This window comes from Poecilia latipinna, unplaced genomic scaffold (genome assembly GCF_001443285.1).
Source record: "Poecilia latipinna isolate Pla-1442-1.1 unplaced genomic scaffold, P_latipinna-1.0 Scaffold4437, whole genome shotgun sequence".
In the NCBI taxonomy this organism is placed as follows: domain Eukaryota; kingdom Metazoa; phylum Chordata; class Actinopteri; order Cyprinodontiformes; family Poeciliidae; genus Poecilia; species Poecilia latipinna.
This window is the reverse complement of record NW_015117053.1, coordinates 12,127-30,277: the sequence shown is the minus strand read 5'-3', so window position 1 is coordinate 30,277 and position 18,151 is coordinate 12,127. Positions and strand designations below refer to the sequence as shown.

Below are 18,151 nucleotides of genomic sequence, written 5' to 3'. Positions count from 1 at the left end.
CCAAGATGGCCGCCCTAAATCTCGTCAGCGACAATAGGCGAGAGCGGTCCATGAGGGTCTATCCTTATGTCTGTGATCAGACGTGCTTCGCTCAACGCGATGACGCCATTGTGCGCCTCTTCGAAGCGTGCCCCGTCATCGGTCAGGGACGCAGAGGGGGAGTTGGTTCGTTCAGTTTCTCGGTGAAAACATAACAGGTGAGTAGCCAAGCGTATCAACGGGTTTATAACATTTTAATCCCGACAAAATGTAAGTATTCGGCCTTAAAGGAGAAACCGTTAGGCTCCGTCAGCTCTTTAGTAGCTGCTAAATCAGAGCTAAATCTGTTAGCCGCCTAAACACTCAGTTTGTAGGAAATATGTCCCAGACATGAACAAATTAACGAAGACAGATATACGAAGGATATACGTTTATTCACCAAGCGACAAATCACAGGTTGTCCATAACGTATAATAAGGTTAACTCAACTGCAACAGAAGTCGTCCAACTGATCGCAGCTAATGCTGAAGAGCTGTAAATGCAGATCTCTCATCAGATTAAAATGGATAATTTATTGACTAAATCACGCGATTATAAAAACGTTTAATAGCATTTTCATTAATTATCCTTCTGGCAGCAAACAGCCGGATTTTTGGAGCATTTAACCTTATTTTGTTTCTTCTGACCAGCAGGGCTTTAGTTGATGTTTTTCCATCCCAACTCTTATTTTTGGAAGTCTCTGCCGAGTTGATAGGAGAATAACAAAGCAAATATTTGGTGCCTCAATCAAATGGGCCCGTTTTTGACAAAATGTTATTTTACTTTTAGCTTTAAGATAAATATTTTATGTTGCAGAAGCGTAAAATTACTCAACTAATACAAAATCAGTGGTGCTGGACTTTATCAATAATTATTTTAGATAAATGTTAAGAATCATTTTATTCATACTGTGTACTATATCTATAACATAACAGGATATTAACTACAAAGTATGTATTTAAAACAAAGTAGTTTAGAGACATAATTTTAATTAAAGCAAAGAAATCTGAGAAGCCACATAGTTAATCAAATTAAACAAAATCCAATAAACTCAGTGAAACCGGGACGATAAACAGCAGGAATTTAAAGAAATAGTTGATCATTTCTGGGACCTCAGTAGATTCGGAGGCATTTCCATTTCCTCCTCGGTTCGTCACTTCCTAAAACAAAACAGGCATTTTGGAATAAAAGTATTCACAACTTGAGGAACTTACTTTTTCATTTAGTCATTTCCGTCAACGTTTTCCAGTGCCAACTTGGCAAAAGAGGAAGGAAGAGAATAAAAACTAGATTTTGTCCTAAAGACGGTTTTACCAAAACGTGATGTTCAAACAAGCCGCATCCTGCACATTCACCGCTAGATGGCAGTAAAGCAACACTCTCCTCTTTTCATTAATTTGATCAATTAATGAACATTCGGCATCATGTAGTGGGATAAAACGAGAGCATCAAGGTAAAAGAAAAGCGCAGAAACATGGCACTAGCACTAAATGCATATAAAAGGAGCAAGTATTTAAAACAAAATAAATGTAGATTCTTTGGCGGCTATTTTTCTTCAAAATGTCTAAGATAACCTGAATGGCTAGAATAGACAGACATTAAACACCAGACTCCACTGCCTAAAGTTCAGATTGTAACTGCAGAAGAAGAAACTCTGAAGGGAAGTTCAGTCATTTATTTATGAGTTTCAGTGTTTGTGTTTATTTCCAGCAGAGGAAGTGAATGAAGAACGTTTTAGTTCAAACTGAGACACAAACCAACAAGCAGAGCGTTTTCCTCTCCAGGCCACCATGAGTCAGCGGACGGAGCGGCGGGGCATCCACGTCGACCAGTCGGACCTGCTGTGCAAAAAAGGATGCGGTTACTATGGCAACGCCGCATGGCAGGGCCTGTGCTCCAAGTGCTGGCGGGAGGAGTACCAGCGGGTCCGGCAGAAGCAGATCCAGGACGACTGGGCCTTGGCGGAAAAGTAAGAGCAGCCGCCGAACATGGCCGCCGTTTCAGCTCGGTGCGCGCGGCTCAACGTTTCCCCACCGCAGGTTGCAGAGAGAGGAGGAGGAGGCGTATGCCAGCAGCCACGTGGCGCACGGCCCGGCCGCCGCGGGCCACGCCTCGCTCGCCCCATTCTCAAAGTTTGAGGAGAAGAAAACCAACGAGAAAACTCGCAAAGTGACAACGGTGAAGAAGTTCTTCAGCCCTTCGTCTCGAACCGCCGCTAAGAAAGGTGCTGCTCGCTTCGTCACGCTTCGCCTGTCTGGGTCTGAACTCTGCTGCTGATTGGATCTGCTCCATTTTTAAACTTTTTATTTTCACAGCGTGATACAGAGGGGGCAATAAATAGATTTTGCCAATTGATCACAGTTTAGGTGATAAATTGGTTTAGAAATATTTGATTTCTGGAAAATCTGGATTTATTTTCCACCATGAAGTCTTTGGGTTTCTGTAGTTCAGGGTGATGTCATCACCCAGGTCGGCCATCTTGTTTGATAACTGTGTTTTACAGCCAAGCGTGCCGCAATAAGCAAATAATCAATAATAAATTAAAATTAGCGGAATAATTTCCATCTGATGGAGAATATTTTTTGTTTACAGACTTCATAATTCTTTTCATTTCTGGTTCGGCTGTGTTTGTTTTTATTCCTGTTTTATTCTACAGTTAACCTATGACTAAATTAGTTGATTATTTTAGTAATTGATTTATTCCGATTAATCGCAACTAATGCTATTAATCGTTTCAGCCATTTACAGGAAACTCTGAAGGAGAGAAAGTCCAAATGATAATCCCTTTGGTGTTTTTCTGATCAGAGCCTCCGGAGGGAAAGTCGGCGTCTCCGTCCATCAGCCGCCGCGCCAGCTTCGACGCCGACCAGGTGTCCAAAGACTTCGTGGAGTTCTTGAAGAACCTTCACAAACCCGGCAGAGAGATCCACAAGCAGTGCCGGGCCTTCCTGGTCAGCATGTCCAGCAAGAAGGTGAGGACAGATCACTGGGCCACCAACCAACCAACCAACCAACCAAACAGTCCAGGAAATTTCACACAGATGGAAGTTTGAAAGTTATTATTATTTCTGGTTATTATTATTTCACTGACAGTTAAATAAAAAATCACATATGACCCAATTATTATAATGGCTAAAAATTATTTTTACTAACCAGCTAAGATTACTAAGTTAGTTCACAATTCTTTGAATCATTATTAATCAAGAATAATAATGAATAATTGTGATTATCACTATTAATCCAATCAATAGGTTCAAATCTTAGATTAATAAAAAACTTTAAAAATAGAAATGAGTTTAATGAAAAGTCTGTTTAAGGTTCTTTTAAAGAGGCAGTAAGTGACTGTGTGTGCTTAACGTTAGCCGCTAGCGATTAGCTAGACTGTATGCGTGCTTAGTGTTAGCTGCTAGATATTAGTGTGACACTGTGTGTTTAGCAATAGCTGCATTAGCATGACTGTGTGTGTTCAGCATTAGCTGTTAGAAGCTAGTGGCATGAGCCACTAGCTTCTAACGTGACTGACGTTCTGTGTTCAGCACTAGCCTGCAGCCATTAGCTGCTAGAGTAAATATGTGTGTTCAGCATCAGCAGTTAGCTGTGAGCATGATTGTAGTTCTATGTTCAGCGTTAGCCGCCAGCTGTTAGCTGCTAGCATGACTGTGTGTGTGTTTAGCACTAGCAGTTAGCTGATAGCTGTGTTAGCCGCTTGCTATTAGTGTGATTGTAGTTCTGTGTGTTCAGTGTTAGCTGTTAGCGGCTAGCTGCGTTAGCCACTAGCCGCTCTGTTTGCTCTGGACAGGACCTGGGAGCAGATGAGCTGTCGGAGTGCGTTCAGGATTTCTACCAGAGCTTGGCCGATCGCCTCATGAGCCACTTTAAAGGTTAGCGCAGCAACGCTACCTGGTAATTATTTTAGATGGATGAATCAGCGTGACCTGGGCCAGCCACCAGGTGGCAGCAGCAGCGTCTCACTGGGTTACTCATCAGGGTCGTCAGAGTCGGTGGATCAGGTGATGGACCAGGTGGAGAAATACATCATGACCCGCCTGTACAAGAGCGTCTTCTGCCCAGAAACTACGGACGACGAGAAGAAGGACCTGGCAACCCAAGACCGGATCAGGTCAGCTCTTCATCACTCTCAGCATCACCTTCATCACTTCCTGTGTGTAACTCGTGTTTGTCTCAGGAAACTCCGTCTGAAAGTCTCTGTCTGCATTTTGTTACCCAGCAGCGTTTAAAGCTCAGGTCCGTGTTTCAACATGAGGACAGCTGCACACGGCATGTCAGCGTCCCCTGGGTGGCGCTTCACCCCCAGGGGACGCCCTGTGCTGAGCCTTGTTATCCCTCAGGGTGCGCTGAGCCGTTAGCATGACTCGGTTAGCCTCGTGTGTCTGCAGGGCGCTGCATTGGGTCACCGTCCAGATGCTGTGTGTGTCCATGGAGGAAGAAACGGCCGAAGTGTCAGAGAACGTGGTCAGAGCCATAACAGGTGAGAAACGACGATTCATCAGTCAGTTAAATTATTATGATTATTTCTAAAACTTTACGGCTTGTTTCCCAGATATTACGGTTTACATTCCTAAACGTTCCCTCTCTGTTCCAGTTCAATCCGATGGGATTGTTTGTTAAATGGCTGTAAATCATAATGATCAGTTTTAATAAGCGGTAACCGTAGCAACAGCGATGTGACTGAAGGCAGGGAAACCTGTGGTCTGGTTGCAGACATCATCGAGATGGACTCGAAGCGCGTTCCGCGGGACAAGCTGGCCTGCATCACTCGCTGCAGCAAGCACATCTTCAGCGCCATCAGGATCACCAAGAACGAGCCGGCGTCCGCCGACGACTTCCTACCGGCGCTCATCTACATCGTGCTGAAGGCCAACCCGCCGCGGCTGCAGTCCAACATCCAGTACATCACCCGCTTCTGCAACCCGAGCCGGCTGATGACCGGAGAGGACGGATACTACTTCACCAACCTGGTCCGCTTCACTCCTCACTCGCTTATCAAGAGAGAAACTGATTCTGTTTGGTTCAGTGAACTGGAACTGAGTTCATAAATTGCAGTTCAGATTCACCCAGAACACGATCCAGTGAAACTGTAAATAAAGTCAAATTAAATTCACGTTTGCTGCTTAGACAGATCTGCTCAGCAAATTTTCCACCAGTCGGTCAGGAAGCCGCAGCTCCTCCATGCTTTACCTATCAAGATGGCGCCCTCACTTCCTATTCAGACCAGAGGAAACTCTGTATCAGAAGGGTAGTTAGCAATGGTAGCTAGTTAGCCCCTCTCCAGCTAGTTAGCGGCTGACGCTAGCCGCGGACGATTCAGCGCTAACGGCTGTGTCTGTGTTGCAGTGCTGCGCCGTGGCCTTCATCGAGAAGCTGGACGCTCAGTCTCTCAACCTTTCCCCAGACGAGTTTGAGCGCCACATGTCGGGTCATGCCTCGCCCCGATGCAGCGGCTCGGAGGACGGACGGCCCGACGGCGGTCCCGGAGTCGGCGGTGCCGCCGGCCCGGTCCTGGCCCGGTCCAGCCACAACCTGCAGCTGCTGTCGGGTCTGAGCGCCCGGCAGGAGGCCGTGACGGCGGCGGCGCTCAGCCTGCAGGCCGACCTCCTGACCTGGACCGACGGCGTCCGGCGGGACGTTCGCCACATCCTGGACAGGTATCCTCTGGACACCAAGGCCTCCAAGGCTTCCGCCATCGACGCCAACAGCGTGGACGGCGAGAACCTGCCAGCACCCATCAAGCCCCACATGTTCGTCGGCTAGAGAGGAAACTTTAAAACTTGACCTCCGACCTCAGCGCCGAGGAGGCGGATCTGTAACTGGAAGCTAACTCACAGCAACACCTGAAAACTGATTCAGTTTCACTGATTTATCAGCAGATTGATCACAGCTGGCGATCAATCCATTTGATTGATTAATCAAATTTGGGGGTTTAAAAGATTTAATTTTTGGGAAATCTGTTTTTCTTTCGCCGATCTCCTTCTGTAGATCAGTGATGTCATCGCACCCAGATGACATCACTGATCCGGGGGAAACATTTAGCACTTTGTTAAAGTGAATCTTTGATTAGTTTGAATATTTATGCATTAATATACATTCATACTGAGTTTAAATATGTGTGACTGAATCTGTTTTGGTTCATTTCAGAATCACTTTGTCTTAATAAATCTGATTTTATTTCAGACTGAACATAAAAACGCCTTTAAAACATTCACTCTTATTTACGGTACATTTCAGTTTTTAACTCATGTATAGAGGGATTTTAACTGATTTTAGCAGATTTTAACTTTTGTTTGATGATAAATTACACAATTTCAAATTAGTTAACTATTTCATCATTTTTAATTTGTGTGCCACATAACGTTTTCATTGGAAGCAAATAAAATTAATTTATTAAAACCTAAAGCTGACAATAGAGCAGATTTCCTATTGAATTATTGTCAATTGTCAACATAGAAACATAATTTATGCATTTGTGACTTAAGTGTTAAATATGTTTAGTGGGGCAATTAGCTTAAAATGTTCTTTCATAAACTTCATGTCACCAACTGTAACAGAAACTGTTTAATTGAAATGTTAAAATGAAAATGTGTTTAAAAGTAAGAATAAAATGATTTTTCTTTAAAAGGATGGATAACATTTAAGTGTTGGTATAATATTTCACAAATGGTCAAAACATTTTTGTTTTGGTGAAATAAAAAAGATGATTAATGCAAAAACTTTGTCCAAGATTATAATTTCTGCATATTAACTTTGCCTCATAATATCCAACTAAAAATGCTGCAGTAAGTTAAAGTTTTTGTTTGTTAAATCAAGTTACATGAAACTATTTACAGTAAAAAGGCATAGACTGATTTTTCTCCTGCCATCAAAACAATTTTCTTTTTAGGTCAAAATTTTTCTGCATGTTTGGATAAAAATCCTGTCTGGTTTAGATGCTGGAGGGGTTTAACACGTAACCGTGACGACACTGCGCTCACAAGTAACCGTGACGATCTTATTAGCATCTCAAAAGCTGAACTCTGACCCCAAGTCCAGAGGAGCTGAAACAGATTTGAAGTTTCTCTTAGCCAGAAGTTTAAAAACTGGTGCAAAAGCAAATGAGGTGGAGTAGCAGGAGCTGTGTTTCCACTGACTAGAACATTGTCACGATTTTTGATAAAAGTTTTCGCACTAGGACGAGATGTTTTATTTTATTTTCTGGCTGTGATCAGAATTGGCGTATTTCGCTAAACTGCAATGGAAACGGTTTGTTCACATCACAAGTCACATGACCAACAACCAGACATTACTACTGGTGGAAACTACGAAGAAAAAAATCGACAGTAAGTGGGACGAGGAGGATGGTGCTGCTGTTTTTTAATTACTTACTGTGTTAATCTTATTTGTGTGTAATTTAATAACTTACATGAACTCTGCAATTACAAAATTGTTTTTTAACATTAGTGGAATATCAAAGTTTTGCCCACATCTGCAGCTTCAGTCAGAGGCCTCTTCAGAGTCGCTGTAAGACTGACTGCTAGCAGAGATCCATCCTACCTACAGCATCGCCACCACAGATATAAGATATTTGAATTAAATGAAGCAACATTTAATGTCCTTTTGAATAAATACAATGTTTTTGAATCTATGTTGAAAAATGCTAAAGGTGAATTTATTTTATAGGAATTACTCAAATAGAATCTATTAAAACAGAAACAAAATGTTTAAAACAGGTTTAAAAACTGAGATATTGAATTTAAGTTTACTTCACAGCTTAGTTGTGGCTGCATGCATGTATAATTTTTGAGGCACTCCAGCTTTTTGCAGCCCAGTCATTTCTAAAGTCCATGTCAAACCCTTGATTCTGTCACCTCTGACCTGATTGAGCTTATTGATCGATTAATGTTTAACTGACAAGCGGCCATTTTCTTAAAAATTTTAATTTTCTCTTGTATCAAAACGGCCGACCGTCTCTCCATAACACAATGTAAAGGGTTACATTTTTCACACTATGCACAAATTAAAATATTAAATTTTAATTTGCTGACTGAATAAACAGAAAATTGTCGTTTTCACACAATATTAGACAACTTAAACATGTATAAATAAACAGGAACCTCCTAGCTTTAGCTGAATAGAAAAATGAAATAATTTAAACTTTCCGTCTTCGCAGCTGCTGGTTGAAAAGTTTCCGCAGTTCGTCTGAATGAGCGACACGAAGCTGAAACTGAAGCTTCATTTCCGTCCAACACCGCACTCTGTTCGGAATGTTTCTCTTTCCGGTTCCGGGACAGCCCGCCATCTTTACTTCTGCATTAACGACTCCCTTTAAGGACGACCAGCGACGCCCTCTATTGGATGGCGGCCAAAGTACAGCATTGAAACAAGGTCTAAGAGCGATTGGAACTAATTGGGGCCTGCCCATGCAATGCATGTCGCAGGCTATTATGGTCTGTCTCGCAGCTCACCGACTCAGATGCACTGCAGGTGCTGCGGCCCGAACCGCTGTCTGAGAGGGACACAGCCCATTTTAAATGCCAGAATTATTTGCGCTCAGGTCTCGCAATGCATTGGCTGCAGTCGTTAATTACCATAGCGACGGAGCCCAGACAGAGGCAGTGAGAAGTCTCACAAACAGGCGCAGAGAAACGTCTCGCAATGCATTGTGGGAAAAATACATATTTCCTCGGATTATTCTTATTTTGCTTACATAAATGTATAATGTCTCAGGATTTTTGAGTGTGAATTAAAATCCTCAGTATGAAGGTTGAACATTTTCTAGAAAAAAAAAACAATTATCCACTGTCTTTATTTTTTTTATTTCGCAGCGTGAGTGAAAACCACACTTTCGAAGCTTTATAGTCGTCAGTCTTGGCGTGGAGTATCTACGAACCAGGTCAGCTACGGTACTTCAGTGGTGGACCAGGTGGAGCACGTCAGTATGGATATGCGCCCGGGTTTTACCAGGGTGATCCCAGCTGTGGTAATTGCTCAGTTGTGTTACTGTGTAAAGTCAGAACGCTGCGTCCAATCTGATGGCCATGCGTTGGGCAGGCCCCAGTTAAATTTCTTCAGGTATTTAAAATGTCTAGTTTTAATCCAATAATCTGCTATTAATTGTTAGTCGATTAATTGTTTACAGTCTATTAGCTTGAAAGGGTAAATCATATTAAGTCTATTAACCAGAATGATTTGTGAAAACAAAACCAAGCAAAATACATCCTCAGGTGCATAATAAGGAACTTACTGTTTATTATTGTCTATGATTTTAGGTAACATGTGAGGCAAATCTGGAGAACATCATCTAACATCCTGCGCCTGACAAGAAGTCTCCAGTGTGCAAAAAAGTGACAAAATGCAGTTTTAAAGGGCCGTTGTCTGAAGTGGATCAGCTGTAAGCAGCGAGTCATGGCTTGGTCTAGTTCAATCATAAACACACACTTTTCATCCAGGGAAGAATTCCTCATTGGTTTCAACTAGAGCTTGCATCCATCCTTGTTTGTATCAGAGCGTTAATGTCATACAGTTTGTGCAGAATACCAGATAAATGAACTGTTACATGCTTAGATATAATTCTGAAAAAAGGTTATTGAAAGCTTTATACATACAGTAAGGCATAAAATATATACAGAACTAACCTAAAGGTAGTAGTATCAAACATCATTTAGATATTCACACAGAAACAAAACAAAGAATCCAAAACTGCTTATAATATGTACAAAAATACTTCTGCAAATACCCCTAGGAATATCTGGTTAGAAAAAATAACAGGGATCTGAGGAGATGTCACATGACAGCTGAAACATGCAGAGGATTCTCAGTCCAGCTGTGGCCTCATGTCGACATGTTCTGGTTCTCCAGGTGTGAATCTGAAAAGCGGATCTAGTGAAGGATTTCTACAGTTCTCCCTCCCGCAGTGCGCTCGCTGATCCGCTCGGTTCTCGCTACACTTTGGACTCGCTCTCCAGGTTGGCTATCTCCCCGTTCCTCTCGGCCGCCTTGTCCTGGCTCTCCGGGCCGGCCTTGCTGTCCTGCCCCTCCTGCTCCGACTCGGCCAGCCCCTGCTGGCTCAGCTTGCTGGCCAGCGACCAGGTGAGGGGCAGCCGGGCGCGGGCGGCCATGTCGGCCAGCTCTTTGGCGCTGCAGGCGGGCGTGTTGGTCTCGTAGATCTCGTGGAAGCTGTTGTAGTCGACCTCGTAGAAGCCGTCCTCCAGCGTCAGGACGGGCATGAAGCGGTAACCCCACTTGATCTCGCTGCTGACGTAGGAGCTCCTGGCCTGACACGTCATCCCTGCAGACACAGCCAGACTCAGACCCTACCGACAACACGTCGTTTATCACAGCTGATATGGTAAAAAAAAGGTGACATTAGTATAAATCTATGGCCTAAACAAAACCTTCACATTTCTGCACTAAATTATTCTTAGACAACCAGATTGCAGTTTGATTGATGTTTTCACTGTAAAAATCAGATGTGCAATTATAAAACCTCATGTCTTTGAAAAGCAGAAGTGGAGCCTCCTGCAGAAGTGTGCAGGACATTAGCATCTGTCAGATGCTAACATTAGCATCGTTAGCAATTAGTGCCCATCCATACACCTATTTTCTTCCACCTGTGTCCCATTGGGGTCAGGAGGCGCTGGTGCCTCTCCAGAGGTCAAAGGGCGAGAGGCGGGGTCGCCTGGACGGGTCACCAGTCCATCACAGGGAAACACAGAGACAGACAATGACACACACTCACACTTAACTTAAGCAGACCAGTTAACCTGACAGCCATGTTTCTGGAGGAACCTGGAGAGAACCCAGCATGCACAGGGACAACATGCTAACTCCATGCAGAAAGACCCGGGAGTCGAACCCAGAACCTCCTGGCTGCCCATCCATGATTCAGATAAATGTAAACATTATTTGCAAAATCAAACATTTGAACAATAAAGAAACAAAATATTCTCTAATAATTTTATGCAATTTAAAAATGACATCATCAGGTTGATTAGCAGAATAAATGACAGAAAACATCAAATATTTTAGGGGCATAAAATGCAGAATACAGTTTCCATGTAAACTTTATGAGATTCTTTAATGTCTGACTGTCAGCTTCACTCAGACGTTATAATTATTCCTCCCTGATTCCAGATCGTTTCACTCATTTATTAAGTTGGTTTGGAGTTTTTTGTTTTCCTTTTAATTAGTGAGGTTGTATTTTTATTATTGATCATCTATTGAGCTTCTATCATTGGTAAAATTGGTGACAGAAATGGAGTCAGATTTGTGAAGATCACTGCTGCATTAGAGAGTAAAAAGCAGTAAGATCATAACTAAATATTAAAGAGTTTGACTTTATTAAAGCAGTAAAGTATGTAGCTGCTGTAGCTCCGTCTAACCACAACCACTGCAGACAAGCAGAGCCTCCAGTTTCCGGGCAAAAACTCATTCATTCTGCAAAACTTGCTGCAAGTTAAAAACTGGTTGACAAAGACAGCAGCAGAGTTCAGGTGAGGACAAAATGCAGCAACATAAAACTCAGAATCACGCTGCGGCTGGCGGCGCTTAAAGGGCCGGAGCGTCAGAACGGCATGATGCTGCCATGACCAGGAAATCAGACTGAGACGTTTCTGACACAAGTCTCTGATTTATTCACCTTTATAGCTGAAACAATTAATCGGATTAATCGATTATTGAGATAATCAACTAATTTAGTAATCGATTAATAACTGGAGTTCAGATTCAAAATAAAAAAATGTTTTTCTGAAAGAAAAACATATTCAGAGTTATGAATATGTACAAAACCGTATAAAAATGTAAATATTTGGCATTTAAGATAAAAAAAAAAAATAAACTCCTTAGTCTGTAAATGAGTTCTACCCAGAACTCCTTAAATTAAATGGCATATTTAATTTCGTCTGATTTAAAATGTGTAAAATCATCCAGTTATTAATTTGTTCATTTTTAAAAAGATCAGCTCTGCTGTGTTGATGTGAAGTTAGTCAGAAATGAATCATTTTAGTATTTTTACCTGCAGAAAATGATCAACAGGAAAGCTGTTAATAAACTGTTTTATTTTCTTATTTACAAAAAGGAATTAAATTATTTATTTGTATTTTTTGCATATTTTCACATTATAAAAGCAGTGGTTAAATGTAAAAGCTCCAAAATGTGTAATTTTTATCCAATTAATCACTAAAATAATTTTAAAAATCCCTAATATGGATTATTTTACTTATAAAAAGGGATTCAAGGCTGAAAACAGTTTCAAAACTCTGAATCTTCCCTAAACAAGATTTTCAGTCATTTTGAACACTGTGGGTTAAACTGCACATAAATCTCAATTTTAATATCCAGTTTTTACTCTTCCTGCTGCTTTGGAGAGTAAAATATAAAAGAGTTTGAGTTTATGGTTTTCACGCCTGGAAGCAGGTGAGGAGGAAACTGGAGCCGTCAAACAAAACTCACTTACTTCAGTTTGTCCCACGGTTGGTAAACCGTTAAATCATTTTCCATATTATTAGTTATTGCGCTCTTTGGCTGTCTGACGATTCACAACAAAACGCTCAGGCGTCAATAAAACACTTGATTTATAAAACCATAATCTGTTTTCAGGGAGAAGTTCTGCTGGTTGCTAAAAGGACAATCAAATCATTTCAGTTTAAATCTGTTTATGATTTCTGAGGGTGAAATTGTGTATTATTAGATGATGACTAGGATAAATTTAGAAATGTTTAGCTTATAATTTTCTGTCCAAATACATCAAAAGCAGCTTGTTCAGTGCTGACAAGTGGAAAAATGTCTGTGGAAACATAAAGGTTTTATATTTTTGATTGTTTTTATAATAAAACATTAAAGAATCTCAAACTGTCTGTTGTTAATGTCTGAGTGCAGCTTATTTCAAAATTCAACTTATTTAACTGGAACAAATAAAAATCCTCATTTCCCAAAAGAAGGGAAAATATTTCCAGGTCGTTTATTTTTTTGTTCACGCAGAAAGATTTATATTTACCTATAAAACAAATATGATTTTTGACATGTAGGAAATATTATGCCTGATCAAATCTTTTAGAGTTGAACATGTTAATTATATCTAGGGCTGAATGATTAATCAGGTTATGATTAATCATTACCAGATTAATGAGGTATTTATCAATTAATTATGTAATCAATAAATACCTAATCAATCAATTATTGACATCGTCATCAACTAATTTAGAAACTGATTAATAACTAACTGTAGTAAACAGACTAAAAAAGAACATCTGCTCTCCAGATTCTGCCAGTTTTCATCGTATTAATCGATTAGTTGCAGCAGTAATTATATTAAATAATAAAACTTTATTCTCACTCTGCTCGGGTCCAAAATGTAAAAATGACTCAATCATGTTTCAGTTGCAGCGACCAAAATAAATGACTGCTCATATTTTTGATTAATTAAAACAAAATGTGCATCCTAAGAATTTGAGCTTTTGTGGAACTGAAACATAAAAATATCTTTTATGTTTCTATAATTAGTTTTAAAGGAAACCAATTATGCAAAATTTACATTTTGAGCATTTTTCTTCTTCCGTTTTGGTTTTTCTGCTTCTAAATCAGACCGAGCGCTTAAAAACACCCAGAAGATTTTGGCAATAAGTTCATGTTTCCATGTTTTATGGTGTCTGAAAAACGAGCTGTTAAAAAAAAGCCCTGATTGTTAGTCACAATCACGTATTACACCGTTACCTAGCAACCCCGGCTGATCTCCAGCGTTTGGTCAGCTGATTTTTATGCGCTGTACAATGGCTGCTGGAAAAGACAAGAGTTTAGTTGTTGACTTCTTGCATTCTGGCTGGTTGAGCAGGAGGCTCCACTAATGCTTTTCAATGATGTAGAGTTGTATAATTGCTCGTCTGTTTGCAGCTATTTTCACTCCAGATAGGCACAACTAATCAGACTGAAATCTCATCATCTAAGAATGATTTAGTGATAAATAATGAACATGTTTTGTATAGGCCATTGACCGATCCTAATCTGTTCCAGGAAGCTGGTCACCTTTAGAAATCTTAAATTGGATTAAATATTGTGCAGTAAGGTTGTTAATTCCTGAGTGTGAGCTGACCTGTGGCCTCCACCATTCCCTCCAGGATCACAACGATCTCCAGCTCTTCCTTGGCCAGGTGAGCCTGGGAGATCTCCCAGAAGGGACTGTGCTGGTTTATCTCGTGGCAGATGATGAGCGGTGACACCAGGAACAGCCGGTCATCTCCGGTGTTGTAGCCAACGTTAATGTCCGTCTGGTTGAGAGGAATGAACTCCCCCTCCTTGGTCTGCTTGGACTTGATGAGCTTAGCTCTGATCGAAGCCTCTACGATGTGCGAGTTTCGGAGGTCTCCGACTCTGAACATCAGGCACAGCCGTCCGTCTCTCATAGAGATGACAGCGTTGGTGGAAAACACAAGAGTCTCTGCACGTTTCTTGGGCTGCGAGATCTTAACAAACATACAGCCCACCATGAAGGCGTTGACGATGGATCCCAGCACTGATTGGACCAGAAGCAGAACGATTCCCTCGGGGCATTTGTCCGTGATAACTCTGTATCCATAGCCGATGGTGGTCTCCGTCTCTATGGAGAACAGGAAGGCCGATACGAAGCCGTTGAGGTTGTTGACGCACGGAGTCCACTGACCGTCAGCTATATGGTCCAGGTCGCCGCGCAGGTAAGCGATGAGCCACCACATCAGGCCGAAGAACAGCCATGTCACCGTGTACACCAGCACGAAGATGAACAGGTTGAACCGCCACTTCAGGTCCACCAGCGTGGTGAAAATGTCTGTCAGATAGCGGTAGGTCTCACGAACATTCCCGTGGTGGACATTGCACTTCCCGTCTTTCTGGACGTAGCGCTGGATCTTCTTTGCTCTGTCTATCTCTGCCAGCTGCTTGGGCAGGTCCTCCCGGGCCTGCTTGGGCAGTTTGGGCTTCCTGACGGCGGCCGGACTCTCCACATCCTGCTCCATGGGGCCTCAGTGGGATTCAAGCCTATGAGACAAACACGGAAACTGTTAAGAGCTGGCAGCTGCAGGTCTGATTGTCCTTTCTATGTTACCACTAGTTGTTACAAAATGCTATATATCAAATATGACTTAATAAATTATACTTCCTGATTTAACGCCTTGAAATTGGGTCTCTGTCTCTTTAAAAAGCTCCATCTCTTCCTGAAGCTCCGCCTCCAGGAAGTCATCCCAACATGGCTCCTCTATTAACCCTTTAACGTTTTTACCAGCGTTGCTCTGAGCAGCAGCTCCTGTAATGAGCTCAGCTATTTGCTATTTGCTGCTGGCTAGTCTGGGGGAGCTGAGTGGGGGAGGAGCTAAGCCTCGAAGGCGGAGCTAGGTCCACCAGGCGTTTTAACAGCTGAATGGTTGCCATGGAGGCTAACGGACTTCTCAAACATGAAAGAATCACAGCAACACTCCATTATAACATGATATAAAGATCAAAAAAGTAAATTTTACATGATACTGCCCACTTAAATATATTGCAATGAAAGCAATGAATTAATGTGTCTAATTTGACATGTTATTGTTGTTTTGTTTACAATTCACATTTTTAAATGGCAGCAGTTCACATAAAAAAATAAAATAAATAAGTTTTGTATAATCCAGTTATATTTAGCTGAGTCCTCCTTCAGTCCGGTCGACCCGGTTCTACTGGACCCAGAACTCCATCATCCGCTCCACCTTCAGCTGCTGTGGCTCTGAGTCAAACAAACCTGTTCCCCTCCTGGCCTGTGGGGGCGCTGCACCGAGAACCACTGAAGGAAACGACACAAAAACCTCTGAAGACACTGAGAGCAACTTCCTGCTTCACCAGATGGAAACAAGATGGAGGATTTTAGCGGTTGGAGGATTTCTCTTTAGGCTAAAGACCAGGAGCCATTTCTGCTGCTAGCGCTAGGCTAACACGTTAGCTTTGGTTGCATTTACCCAGAATGCCATGCGCTGTAGTCCACTTCCTGCTTTTGGAGCGGTCTCTGGTCCGCTTGGTGATCACATTCAAACCAAACCAGAATTCACTTCAACCGAACCCAGACCGAGGTTTGGAGGACTGGAGCTCAAAGGTCAGAGGTCGGTTAGGTTCACACCTTGGCAAACGGACCGGAGTTGGGTTAAAGTGGACCAAACAGGTCTGGTGTGAATGCAGCCTCAGGGTTCGGTTTGAATCATTCCCTCGGCCGTCTAGCAGGAGAAATCTTTGTAATATTTTACTTAATAGCTTAAGTTAAACATTATGCATTTGAAAACAGCAGCAGATATCAATTCTGTAATTTCAATAAGTTCCATCAATATCTGAGCAGGAGCTAAAAGTTAGAAAGGGGTTATCTTAACTGTTGCAGTAATTGTTGCTTTTCTTTTTAAGTTAAATAAATTAGATAATGTAATGAATTCCTGTTTAGTTTTTATGAAACGTGGTGATGTTATGTTTATATGAAATAGATCACATGGAAACACAAGGCAGCCTGTTTCCAGTACGACCCAGTGGACACATCGGACCAGCCGGATCCGTTTCCTGTGTGAAGACATCGTGTCAAATCAAAACGCTCCGGCTCTCGTTGGTTTAAAGTCCAGAGTGAAGATTCAGCAGAGCGAATGGCGTCGTGTCCCACAGCCAGAGGAAACGTTTCCATTTCACTGCTACCAGGAGAAACGAGTCCAAACCGGCCGCCGAGTTTTAACTCCTGAGAGAAACTGTTGAAAATAAATGTTTTTCACAATCGATCCTGTCTAAAGCAAAGTTCAGAGTTCAGCAAACATCCAGCGCAGCTTCTCTCCAACGCCCACACATTATGTATTTTAAATTAGTGCTGCTCTCTTTACGGTTTTAAAGATATTTTATTTTACATGAAACCAATATTTTTTCTGTGCTGCAGAAAAAATGGGATTGAAAATGAGTAAATTTACGAGATGTACAAATACATGTCAGTAAATTAAAAATGTGTTTTGATGTCTGTCAGATTGATGTAGATGTTTAACATATTTTTCATTAAGCCCACAATGTAATAAAATGTTTTTATTGGTTTGATGTAATATTTTAATCTTAAATGTCACATTTACATTAACTTCCAGTGGGTTAGGGTTATTAATTAACAGAAATAAACACCTGAAAACATCAATGTTATTAATTATATAATGAGTTTCACTTAATTGAGTTACTGAAAAACATTATTTACTGAGATGTGGCTGTAAGGGGGATTTTGTTTGAAATCTTTCAACACAATTCAAACTAAATCTTTAAATATGAGTTATATAATATATTAGCTAATTGCCATTTATATTTGTCTTAAAATAATATTTTCTTTTTTTTTGTAACTTTTTAAATAATTTTCTGCTTAATTGATCACCTCAGACTCTACTTTCCCTTTATCCCAAACTTCCTGTATTATAGAAATGATGCAAAATAATAACTTATAAATAACTTTTATAAGAAGTATATTTTTTACATATTTGTTAAAAATTAGCCTATCAGTTGAGGAGATCAATCTGTTCAGATTATCTGACACAACATGGTGACAGTTTAACAAAAACATTTTATTAGTTAGTGTAGCTTTAGCAGTAGCTAAACATAAAGCAGTAGGCCTAAAAAAACTGTTATAAAATAAACTTTTGGATGCTTGTAAAAAGTGTGATCACACTCCTGGATTAAAATGCTGTCAGGTTTTACATGTGTTCAACACTTTTCCCGTTTTAAAGCTCTCAGACTCCATTTATGTAATATCCAAACATGACCACTCTGATATCAGAGCTGAAGCTTCTGGTTCTGGAGATCCAGGATGCTGCACGGCTCTGCTGGCAGGAGGAAGCAGGAGAAGCAGGAGAAGCAGGAGAAAGCAGGAGAAGCAGGAGGAAGCAGGAGAAGCAGGAGAAGCAGGAGGAAGCAGGAGGAAGCAAGAGGAAGCAGGAGGAAGCAGGAGAAGCAGGAGGAAGCAGGAGGAAGCAGGAGGAAGCAGGAGGAGGCAGGAGAAGCAGGAGGCAGCAGGAGAAGCAGGAGGAAGCAGGAGAAGCAGGAGGAAGCAAGAGGAAGCAGGAGAAGCAGGAGGAAGCAGGAGGAAGCAGGAGAAGCAGGAGGAAGCAGGAGAAGCAGGGGGAAGCGGGGGAAGGTGGGGGAGGAGGGG

General features: G+C 41.5%; 2 protein-coding genes across 4 annotated transcripts; one reads left to right on the top strand and one right to left on the bottom strand.

Annotated features, from left to right (window-relative positions):
• The first annotated feature begins 90 nt into the window (after window positions 1-90).
• Window positions 91-6,748, top strand: rabgef1 (RAB guanine nucleotide exchange factor (GEF) 1). 3 transcript variants are annotated; one of them, XM_015025968.1, is made up of 9 exons: window positions 91-197; window positions 1,803-1,987; window positions 2,058-2,242; window positions 2,824-2,990; window positions 3,818-3,899; window positions 4,006-4,138; window positions 4,416-4,507; window positions 4,741-4,997; window positions 5,374-6,748. In XM_015025968.1, the coding sequence occupies exons 2-9, from the start codon at window positions 1,809-1,811 to the stop codon at window positions 5,788-5,790; spliced, it is 1,512 nt and encodes a 503-aa protein (XP_014881454.1). In that variant the 5' UTR covers window positions 91-197; window positions 1,803-1,808; the 3' UTR covers window positions 5,791-6,748. The 3 variants fall into 3 exon arrangements, with proteins under 3 accessions (XP_014881454.1, XP_014881455.1, XP_014881453.1); XM_015025969.1 differs by lacking the exon at window positions 91-197 and adding an exon at window positions 231-249; XM_015025967.1 differs by lacking the exon at window positions 91-197 and adding an exon at window positions 320-447.
• Window positions 6,749-9,232: 2,484 nt separating this feature from the next.
• LOC106942639 (G protein-activated inward rectifier potassium channel 2-like) lies at window positions 9,233-17,028 on the bottom strand. The gene is made up of 3 exons (XM_015025966.1): window positions 16,124-17,028; window positions 14,099-15,018; window positions 9,233-10,300 (listed from the first exon to the last, which is right to left on the bottom strand). Exons 2-3 carry the CDS (start codon window positions 14,994-14,996, stop codon window positions 9,954-9,956), a joined length of 1,245 nt encoding a protein of 414 aa, XP_014881452.1. The 5' UTR covers window positions 14,997-15,018; window positions 16,124-17,028; the 3' UTR covers window positions 9,233-9,953.
• Between the last annotated feature and the right edge of the window lie 1,123 nt (window positions 17,029-18,151).